At 39.9% G+C, this 12,145-nt stretch overlaps 1 protein-coding gene across 1 annotated transcript in view; it reads left to right on the forward strand.

The window, feature by feature from the left end:
- The window catches only part of GRIK2 (glutamate ionotropic receptor kainate type subunit 2), an 853,883-nt gene that overhangs the window by 815,375 nt on the left and 26,363 nt on the right, over positions 1-12,145 (forward strand). The window contains exon 16 of the mRNA XM_068231225.1: positions 2,505-2,755. Within this exon, the coding sequence (XP_068087326.1) occupies positions 2,505-2,755 (251 nt within the window). The remainder of the gene's footprint in view (positions 1-2,504; positions 2,756-12,145) is intronic.

Below are 12,145 nucleotides of genomic sequence, written 5' to 3' on the forward strand. Positions count from 1 at the left end.
ATCGCCGCCATTACCTGAGGTGGTCATCCGATTGAAGCTTGTGCTTTGTAATCATGTGCTTTCGTAAGGTAGTTCCCTACGCGGGTCTTGGTCTTTCCATGACTCAATTTTCGGTGGCAGAGAGTACAGGTGGCATTGCTCTCATTTGAGACAGATACACAACAAATGTGCACACCGCTGAGCCCTGGGGTGATGGCACTTTGGTGGTGGCGGCCGACTGAGTGTTAAGTGGGGTGCCAGAATCACAGCAGGAGGAGAAAGATATGTCATGCTTCCGTGAGGAAGCTGAGAAAGATGAGGTGTTCTGTGTTAAATAGTTAACTACGTCCTGACAATATTGGGGGTTGATGGCACGTGCCATCTTCTGAACACTGTACTTTGGGCCGCACGAAATCACGACAGCGCGACCTCGAACAGACCTGCCAGGTGGCCTGCCCCTGCCTTTTGTTTTGTCCATATTGGGGGGGGGGTGATGAAGTGAAAGGTATGCACTGACTTGACTAATACAATGTGCAGTCACACAGGTGCAGTTAACAGGTATGCATGGAGTGGTATATCACACTGCGTGCACTTACGTAGATAGGTGGGTGCACTGAACACAACAGGTAGGTATATGCAGTGATGGGTATTACAAATGTGCACCTGTCACACACATGTACCGTGAACAGGTAGAGTGACTGGTGGTATTAAATATCACACTGCATGTGCTCACATAGGTAGGTGGGTGCACTGAAGTGAACAACAGGTAGTAGGTATATGCAGTGATGGGTATTACAATGTGCATTTGTCACACACACAGGTAGTCACTGAATGTGCTGGGCCTGGCAGTAGCACACACAGTAGGAATTATCAAGGTTATTTATGCAACACAAGTGTCTGTGAGACACACAAACACAAAAAAAAATTGATCACAAGAACAAGATTAGCTCGGACAAGGGCTGTTGAGGGGTGCTTTTTTAGCAATAAGAATCAGCAAGGAGCAAGCTAAGAAGCCTACAAGAGCCTAACTAAGCTTTCCCTATAGGTCTCTGCACAGCAGCTCTCCTTTCTCTAATTAATGCAGGCACACGAGTGAGTGAAAAGCCTGATGCTGCCTGCCTTTTATAAGGGGGAGGAGGAGTTGCTCCAGGAAGGAGTGTAGCCTGATTGGCTACAATGTGCCTGCTGACTGTGATGTAGAGGGTCAAAGTTGACCCTCATGATGCACTATGGGGGCGAACCGAACTTCTGGAAAAGCCGTTCGGGCCATCCCTAGTTGTGTTTGCAACATTTTATCTAAGCTTGTCATTCAACGTTGCTCCTTTCACTGTAAAGAATCGATTACTTTTTAACTTTTGTTTAAACTATTGACAGGTGTACTTTAAATTCAGGTTTTTTTTTATTTACACATGAACTATGCAGTCTATTGATTATCCCTTGCATACCTTTTTCGCAGATTAGGTGTACATGAAAAATAAGCTGTGAAAAAATGGGAGCTGGTAATACCAATAGTAGAATATTGGTAATTATAATACTATTCTTCTATATCCGATAGTAGAATATGGGTAATTATACCAATATTGTATTATCCCCAATAGTAGGATAGTGGTAGTTTTACTGATATTCTACCAACTCTAATTCTTACACTAAACCTCCACTATTCCACTATCTATGGCTAACACTAACCATGCCCCACCTACTCCTAACGCTAACTTCTCCCCATCTATGCCTAACACAAACCCCCTTCCACTTACTCCTAACTCTAACCTACACCTGCCTACACCTAACCCTAACCACCCTACACTTAGTCCTAACACCAAACCAAGTATGCCCACTAAAGTACTCTGATTTTCACAAAGTATTGAAATCTCCTCTGTCAACCATGGATCCTGGTCTCTAGCAAAATAATTTAAAGCCCAACTTTCAGTTTGTTACTGTTTTCTTTTCTCTTTTTGAAAAGATTATTTATTTTCTCTTCATGTATTTTTAGCTCTCATGAGAGATATTACCACAATAAGGATACAAATGGCAATAGAAACCAAATGGAGAATGTAAGACTTCCCTGATTTAAAAAAGGAAAATTTCTTTATTACCAGCTGTGTTCCAGTTGTGGTAATTTTCTCTCACTTGCAGTTGTTTGTTACACCAGTGTGGGAAACCAGAAATCAGCAATATCCTCCTCAATATGAACTCAGACAGTACTTAAAGCCACGACAAATGTTCTTAAAGACCTCTTCAGTATCTAAACCACTTGAACATGCTTTGGGCTTTAACATGTCCATGTGCTTTACAATGGTATGGCAGAGAGGGTAGTATAACTTTGTTAATACCAGCCATACAATACTCTAAAATAATGCAGAATTACCAGATAGAAAAAAATCAGAACTAATGAAGGAGACCAAGGTATATGACAATGTATATGACCAAGTTAACTTAGCATTTCCCACATGTAAGCTCTAAAGTAAAACAGTAATACCAAAATGCAACAAAAGAAATAAAGCTAATGCTGTTTATTCTGTTTACAGGTTCTCCATATAGAGATAAAATAACAATAGCCATTCTTCAGCTTCAGGAAGAAGGAATTCTCCATATGATGAAGGAAAAATGGTGGAGAGGCAATGGGTGCCCGGAAGAGGAAAGTAAAGAAGCCAGTGCTCTAGGAGTACAAAATATTGGAGGCATTTTTATCGTCTTGGCTGCAGGACTGGTCCTATCTGTCTTTGTGGCTGTTGGAGAATTTTTGTACAAGTCAAAAAAAAATGCTCAATTAGAAAAGGTAAGCTAGGTTTCAATAATACTGTCAAATGTAAACTTTTGGGTTTGGCCAGAGGACCAACAAGCAATTATACAGATACTAACTGAATGATGCTTACAAAATCCATGAAAGCATACCTGAAGTGGAATAAAAATGCTTAGTGTACCTGAGGTGGGTGTAAATGTTTCAAATGGGAAACAGAGGCATGTTCCCCTTCAAAGATATGCATCTGTGTCCCCTCAATGCCTGCTACCCCCTCCCCCCCCCCCCCCCCCCGATCTACCAAAAACCTATTGGAGAATGGGCATCCTTAGCAGGAAAGACACTTCTGCTACCAGAACTGAAACAGCAATAACAACTTGATAGATGTTTTAAACTCCCTTACTCCAGTTAGGAATAGTTGATGGCTGTGGGCATAGGTAAAGATGTACTTGCGTCCTTTATTCATCACTGGCCAAACTGAATAAAAGTAACTTCATGTCTAAGGGCCCATACACACGCTAGTATAAAGTTGACTGAGGTAGCCGATAACGACTGCCTCTGCCCATAATCTGGCATGTGTAAAGAAGCCCCTGATCCCCAATCACTGCTCAGCCAGCAATCCATCGAGCGATTAACTTGGCCGAGTGATGGGCGATACCTTTGTTCATGCTGCTAACCCCACCTGTTGCATGATACTATGCTTGTACTATGCTTCATCATGCCCTCCGCCTCCCCGCATTACAACAGAATGTGTTGTCAGCTGTACACTTTGCCCAGTTATGTTGCCTGAGGGATTGGGTCCAGATCCCCATCGGGTAACATCTTAAAGGTGGCCATATGAGGGCCTTGGGATTTGATCAAATTTTGATTGAATATGACAGTAGCTGTCGGAAGGAGGCAGAGACATGGGATTAATGGATTTACTAAATTATAAATGGATTTATTAGGTTGTACTGCATCAAATGGTATAACAGTAACAGTTCAATTTTGAAGCAAAAGTCTGCTGAAATCTAATTACAACAGAGTGGGACAGAGTGGTACACCAATCACATAGTTACATAGTTACATAGTTATTTTAGTTGAAAAAAGACATACATCCATCGAGTTCAACCAGAGAACAAAGTACAACACCAGCCTACTCCCTCACATATCCCTGTTGATCCAGAGGAAGGTGAAAAAACCCTTACAAGGCATGGTCTAATTAGCCACAAAAGGGAAAAAAATTCCTTCCCGACTCCAGATGGCAATCAGTTAACATCCCTGGTTCAACATCATTGGGCATTACCTAGTAATTGTAGCCATGGATGTCTTTCGACGCAAGGAAAGCATCTAAGCCCCCTTTAAATGCAGGTATAGAGTTTGCCATAACGACTTCCTGTTGCAATGCATTCCACATCTTAATCACTCTTACTGTAAAGAACCCTTTCCTAAATAAATGGCTAAAACGTTTTTCCTCCAAGCGCAGATCATGTCCTCTAGTCCTCTGAGAAGGCCTAGGGACAAAAAGCTAATTCACCAAGCTATTATATTGCCCTCTGATGTATTTATACATGTTAATAAGATCCCCTCTAAGGCGTCTTTTCTCTAGACTAAATAAACCCAGTTTATCTAACCTTTCTTGTTAAGTGAGACCTTCCATCCCACGTATCAATTTTGTTGCTCGTCTCTGCACCTGCTCTAAAACTGCAATATCTTTTTTGTAATGTGGTGCCCAGAACTGAATTCCATATTCCAGATGTGGCCTTACTAGAGAGTTAAACAGGGGCAATATTATGCTAGCATCTCAAGTTTTTATTTCCCTTTTAATGCATCCCAAAATTGTGTTAGCTTTAGCTGCAGTGGCTTGGCATTGAGTATGATTATTTAACTTCTTGTCGATGAGTACTCCTAAGTCCTTCTCCAAGTTTGATGTCCCCAACTGTATCCCATTTATTTTGTATGATGCTAGACCATTGGTACGACCAAAATGCATGACTTTACATTTTTCAACATTGAATTTCATCTGCCATGTATGTGCCCATATAGCCATCCAATCTAGATCCTGTTGCAATATGATACTATCTTTCTGAGAGTTGATAATTCTGCCCAATTTTGTATCATCTGCAAAAATAGCAACATTGCTCGCTACTGCATCTACTAGGTCATTAATAAATAAATTGAAGAGCACTGGACCCAGTACAGACCCCTGTGGGACCCCACTGCTAACAGTCTCCCATTCTGATTCATTGACCACAACTCTTTGTTTTCTGTCCATTAGCCAGTTCCCTATCCATGCACACAGACTCTTCCCCAGTCCTTGCATCCTCAACTTTTGCACCAGACTTTTGTGTGGAACAGTGTCGAAGGCCTTTGCAAAGTCCAAGTATATCACATCTACAGCATTCCCAATATCCACATTAGCATTCACTACCTCATAAAAGCTGAGCATGTTAGTCAAACAGGACCTGTCTTTAGTAAACCCATGTTGATGCTGAGAAATAAGATTATTTTCTACTATGAAGTCATGTATAGTATCTCTTAGTAACCCCTCAAATAGTTTGCATACAACTAATGTTAAGCTTACACGTCTATAATTTCCTGGATCTGATTTTTTGCCCTTCTTAAATAATGGGAAAATGTGGGCTGTACGCCAATCCACTGGGACTCTGCCAGTTGAAAGAGAGTCACAAACGATAAGATAAAGGGGTTTATCTATAACTGAACTTAATTCCCTTAGGACCCGAGGATGCATGCCATCCGGGCCAAGTGCCTTGTCTATTTTTAATTTATTTAGTCTTGCCTTCACTTCTTCCTGCGTTAAGTATTTAATATTACAGTTGGAAGATTGACATTCTTCATCTGTAATTTGTAACAGTGCTGTTTCCTTTGTGAAGACAAAAGCAAAGAAAGCATTTAATAACTCTGCCTTACCTTGGTCATCCACCGTTGAGCTCCCCCCCCCCCCCCCCCTCATCCTTTAGGAGTCCTATACAGTCAACCTTTCTACCCAATCGATTTCTGAAGTAATCAATCAAATCCCACATCAGGATGTTATCATTATTAATCCATGTATGGCTAGTTGAAGAGTTCAATTTGAATTACAACTATTGTAGTTATTAGAGGTTTTACTTTTCAGGCCTAACTTACTATGTAACTGTAAAATGTTATTATGTTTACTTGTTTTACATTAGATAGACAAAATTATTACTTCAAAAATCCTTGTTTAATGAAAACTGAGTTAAAATCATAAAAAGAGAAAGAATTTTACTGCATTTAAAAGCAGATTTTTTTAACATAGAAATAACAGCTCATCCGCTTGCAAAGCTAAATTGAAGTCACAAGCTCTTGCATTGCTTTTTTGTAACCACAAGATGGTGCATTGTTTTGTTAAATGAAATCATTATTATTGGAGCTAGTTTGAAAAAGCTGTAAAGAAACAGTTAGTATATTCAAAATTTATATAGTGGACATTCTAGCTCTATTTCTATTTATGTTTTATTTGCTGAAGAAATGCAATGCAAATAGTAAGGGCTTTAAGTCAGTTAAAGCATACCCAAATCAAAAAGTGATCATGCCTTGCACAATAACATTGAATTTTAATATACAATTCTGATTTTTTTTTTTAAGAATAACCACGTAACCATTAACTAACCACTAAATAATTGAAGGCTAAAGCCTCAAACTCCCCCCTTCCCTTTCTCCCGAATTGCAGCTGCAAATAAAATTGGAAATCTTAAGTATTTGCATTTTCATGTGGTTTTCATTCTTTTCCATTGTTATAAATGATGGTAGCCTGAATTTGATGGAGTGTTGTTGTATTTTCTATTTATAATGCTGTGGGTGCTATATGGTCACATCTTTTTTTTTTTGTTTGGTTCCTCTTTAATATGACATGAGCAAACTATTTTGGGACAGAAGTTGTCAGTTAATGAAACCGAGTAAAAATTGTGAAAAATATCACACTCTCTCCCATACATTTATGAAATAAATACAAAAGAAAAACACTCCTAGGTGACATTTTTATGCCTGTCTTTGGACATCGGGGGCCATATGCAATTCACTTTTTCACCTGAGTTTTCTCCTAGGTGATATTTTCACACCTTGCCATAAAATGCGTTATAAACCACCAACAAGCAAGAAAACATTCAAAATAAATTCAGTAGTACCTTTTCACCAACTTTTGGTTAGTTTTTCAATTGTAAAATTCTGAAAAGCTATTTTAAAGAAAATATGAAAGTTATCTCCTAGGAGATAACTCAGGTGAAAAAGTGAATTGCATATGGCCCCAGGTTTCTTATTTTGCACTCCTTCATGGGGACACTCTCTTTTTCTCACACCATTTATCTTACAGCAATATTCTGTTTATTACAACATTTTTTGAGAACTTTATCAGCATATAAGGTATTGGCTCCTGGGGATAACTCTGATTATATTCTGTACAGCTGGCTTTGTGATAAATGAGTTTTTTTTCCACCCTAGTTACATTTACAAAGCTAAGACCACAAGCCCCACAATCCATCTTATCTGCTGTGATTCTGTTGTTGGGTTGCAGCTCATTGTATTTTGATAGCTACCATAAGGGACACATAGCTTGGTGAAAAACTGGTAGCCCTGGTACCTGATATTAAAAAATAATGGGAGGTCAGTACAAAAAATATAATTAAAGGTGTTCCCCCACAAAAAACAATCACAGGAAACTTTACAAGGATATTGCTTCAAAAAATATAAGAACTTTGGAAACCAGAAAATAGTCTTCTTTATCTTTAATATTCAAATTACAAACAAGAAAGACCCTTAATAGTGGGAAATATATCAATTCCAATGACTTAATCATGTAAATGTGGCACACCAAGGTATAAAGATTTGTATTTTTTTCTTTTTAGGGGACAACATTGACTAACCTTTCCTCAGGCCTTAAAAATACAATTTAGATCTGCAAAGCAGCTCATAGGTAAACTAGACTATAAGTAAATAAAAACAAATCATCCGGACAAGATCAAGCCAGGTAGGTCCACCACTAAGTGTAAACAGGAACTGTATCAGCAAATTGACGCCACGTCCTGACACATGATGGTCTAGTTTACCTATCTAGTTCACCTAAGAGCTGCATTGCAGATCTGTAATGATCTGCTCAGCTGTCTGCACAGGCAGACAGCTGTTTGACCATTCTTTAGGTCTGAATGCTACAGGTCTCTGGAAAAGAGACCTGTCTTCACTTTGCAAGTTTCAGAGTTGCTCTGCTGGTGAGGAATTTGCATACACTTGTCATGCAAATTGCTTAGCTGTTTCCTCTGATGGCTTGCAGTATAAAAACCATTTCTTCCCAGAATTACTTGCGGGTCATGATGGTTTGTTCCTGCTAACTCTCCTGGAGTATCAGCCTTTGCTATTGTTTGCTAAGATTACCTTAGAGTAATTCCTTGGGACTGCACTAGGCATCCCTTCCAGCGTAGTCAGGTTGTATAATCTGTTTTGCCTTGTAACTGTCTATCTGTTGCGATTGTCTTGTCGCCGGTGGCGGTCGACAGGAAATCGTTCTGTCTGTAGGGGTGCAAGCCAGAGCAGCGGTTGCTACTGGTTGCTCCATCTGTTTGTCTGTCTGGATCGCATCCGCTCTAGCGGTAGTGGCGGTGGTTCCTTCTGTGCTCTGTCTGAAAGTGTAGGCCAGAGCTGCGGTTGCTGCTGGCTGGCTGCTCCTTCTGTCTGTCTTGTCTGGTACGAACGCTTGCTGTAGGCTCGGTGAGGTAACCGTTTAGCAAGCGTTCGCGTTCTCTATTTCGTGTTTGTGTTACATTGGTTAGTTAGGGTTGCACGCTTATCACTGGGCGCCTAACGCGTGGTGATTGTGTCTTTAATGCGTTCGCTGTTGCAAATGAGTGCGGAGTTCGTGTTTAGCTAGCTTTTGTTATTTTCTTTGACGTTCTGATCATTGTTATTTGCTGTGTCTTTCTTGCTACATTTGTGCTCTGTCTAATTTGGTCTTGTGTCACTATTGGCAATCGCCACTCTTGCGATTGCGTTCCCACTTTGTTTCCGCTGTTGTGTGTTCACCGTCGCTGGGTGGCGAGTAGATTGGTGGACACACATACATTGGCAATCGCCACTCTTGCGATTGCATTCCCACTTTGTTTCTGCTGTTGTGTGTTCACCGTCGCTGGGTGGCGACTAGATTGGTGGACACACATACATTCTGTCTCTGTGCTCTCTCTCTTTAAGGGCTATCTTGCCCTGCATTGCTTCAACTCGTACAATTCCCATCTGGCATCTGTGGCAGTACAGAGGCTGTGTTCCTCTGCACTCCACAGCTCCATCTGCCGGTGGGAATTTCCCTCTACAGGTGCATAGCACCATAGCTGGGTTCTGTCAGATTATACGCTTGTGGAGGATTTCCACAGTGTCAGCGTGCATCCTGTGCGCTGGCCACGGAAATAATTCCGCAACCGTTACAAGATCTAAATTGTATTTTTAAAGGCTGAGGAAGAGTTAGTCAACCCAAAACAAGACAGTGTGTCACCTAAAAAGAAAAATACAAGTCTTGAAGTCTGATTAATGCCATTGGGTGGATATATTTCCCACTATTAAAGTTGGATTTTTTTTGGTCAATTTTTTTCAATTTTGAATATTAAAGATAAAAGATTGGTTTCTGAAGTTCTACTTATTTTTAATGCAATATCCTTGAAAAGTTTTTTGCCATGGTACTTGACCGTAATACATTTCAGAACTAACACTTCTTTTGGTTGCATGCACATATGCCAGATGTCAGCAATCGGGATCCTCAGCAGCGTCAGGTTTCTTTCCTGAAGAACTGAGTCATCACTGCTGAACCCTCCCTCTGTCCCCCTCCACTCATGTCTCCTTAGAGATTGCCAAGTGAGAATGGTTGCTCCGTAGTATGACAACCTTGGCTCTTGACTTTCGGACTTAATCCTCCCCATCCTTCCAGAACCTGTATGAGCCAAAACCAATTCTGGGTACAACCCCCATTTGTACTTGGCAAAATAAATGATTTTAATTCTGATATACTGCAAGTGGTTTCTGTTAATCTATGGCAGTTTGTTACAACTCTGACACTCCTTAAAATGGGAGAATTTGTTGCTTAATCGGTTCGGCCTATCTGGACGAGCGTTCTCATCCAGATAGGCACTGCTGCTTTGCCTGCGTGGTGCGCGCGATCGGGCGCGCGCCCGAGCGCGCACCCGACGCCCGCCGCTAGCCCCCGATCAGTGAATGGGAATATAATTCCCATTCAACGATCTAACTTCCTCGCAGAAATACCGACGCTTTCTATCCAGAGAGCGCGGTATTTCTGCCCCCATGAAACTTCTCCTCTGATTTTTCGTTCGCATCCAGGACTTTTTTCACTGTGGCCATCTTGTGGCCAAATAGTAAACTGCACCCACATACATTTTTAATTAAAGAATTATAATATTTTACATTTAAAATAGGCAGTTTCCCTCCCACACCAAAAATTATCCACATACATTTTTTATAAAAAAATAAATAAAAAAAAAAAAAAAAAACATAAATAGTTACCCAAGGGTCTGAACTTTTTAAATATGCATGTCAAGAGAGTATGTTATTATATTATTTAAAATTATAAGCTTATAAATAGTGATGGACGCAAATTGAAAAAATGCACCTTTATTTCTAAATAAAATATCGACACCATAAATTGTGATAGGGACATCGTTTAAACGGTGTAATAACCGGGACAGATGGGCAAATAAAATACATGAGTTTTAATTACGGTAGCGTATATTCATTTCAAACTATAATGGCCAAAAACGGAGAAATAATGAATTTTTTCATTTCTTTCTTAATCTTCCTGTTAAAATGGATTTAGAAAAAAATAAATCTTAGCAAAATGTACTACCCAAAGAAAGCCTAATTAGTGGCGGAAAAAACAAGATATAGATCAATTCATTGTGATAAGTAGCAATAAAGTTATAGGCGAATGAATGGGAGGTGAACGTTGCTCGGATGCATGAGATTTTCGGCACTGCGGTGCTGAACCGGTTAAGGCACAATGTAAGACAATCTTGCCCCTCCCACCACTATACCTTAGGGCTACATACAGTAATAGTAGTTTCCATTCAAGTTTTTAAAAGCAGACTCATCTATAACAGTAAATCTCGTAGGCGGTTCTATTTCCTATATTATAATCATTTTAAAAATGTACACATGATTTATCAACTTCATACTTTGGAATACTTTGGAATAGATTTTCATTTTAGTTTTGAGTAGCGATGAAAGGGTGAATAGTGCAGAAAGAGATAATATACCTGAAATTATTTTGCCATGTATTTTCATATTGAAGAGATATTCCCTCACTTTCAAGGTTTCCTTTATTATGTTCAATGGCGCGCTTTGGAAAGGACTGATACAAAAATTCTGTCTTGCCTGCTTACTTGCACACTATTCTGGCAGCTAGAATATACCACTGTCATTCAGGGGTTGCCTTTCAAAACAATAGAAACTTTGTGAATTCCCCAGAAGAGGTACCAGTCCAAAAACTGCCAGTAAGCGGTTCACCGTGGTCAGACTAGTAGGAAATAAAAGGCAGCTAATGATTCAAACTCTTCCTGAAGGTTCGTAAACATGCTCTATTTTCAGGAACGACGGGTCCGTCAGACACTCCCGCTGGGTGGGCGTTCCAGCGACAGTAGAGTGTGTGTACAGTCTGTCGGCAAACTGATAAAGCTGTTTCTGAATGATCCGCTCAGCAGATCGTTCAGAAACAGCCTTATCAGTCTGCCTGACAGACTGTACACATGCTCTACTGTCGCTGGAACGCCCGCCCAGCGGGAGGGTCTAATATCAAGTGCTGCTATTTTATAATTATGGATAAAAAATGTAAGATCTTGTAAGGCATCCTTATGGCTGCTGCCAAATTAGGGTTTTTGTGATGGCAGAAGACACTGCTCTTATACAGAGCTGTGGTAGTTGTCCATCCATTCTAATTTTAACTTCAACTAACAATCGTGGTTGAATTCCATTTTGATTCAAATGACAAATTACTGTATTCTAGTGATCACAAATTTGACTCCGCCCACTTAAGAATTGACTCGTGATCATGATCGCAAATAGAAACAGATATCCGACTCGAGTGCTGTTTTGAGTCTAATAACTGCATGTAATCACGAATCATGAGTCGTGTAGTTATTGAGAAAATCGATTTAAAAGTTTCAAAGGAAAAAAGTATTCATTTAAATGCAGTAAATACATTCACTGTCATTTACCGCATTTAAATGTATTAAATGTATTTTCTCAAAAAATATAAGGTCTTTTTGAAAAAAAATGTCCTCTTGTTCCCACTGTTCTTCTTAAAATATATGGCGATTTTGGTGTTACTAGCAAGTAACGGGGCTTTGCTATTAAACGCTAAAGTCGGCGAGTTTTTAATCATGAATACCTACTAGTTATCTATCAGTAATGCCGATTACGACCTCG

This window comes from Hyperolius riggenbachi, chromosome 4 (assembly GCF_040937935.1).
Source record: "Hyperolius riggenbachi isolate aHypRig1 chromosome 4, aHypRig1.pri, whole genome shotgun sequence".
Lineage (NCBI taxonomy): Eukaryota > Metazoa > Chordata > Amphibia > Anura > Hyperoliidae > Hyperolius > Hyperolius riggenbachi.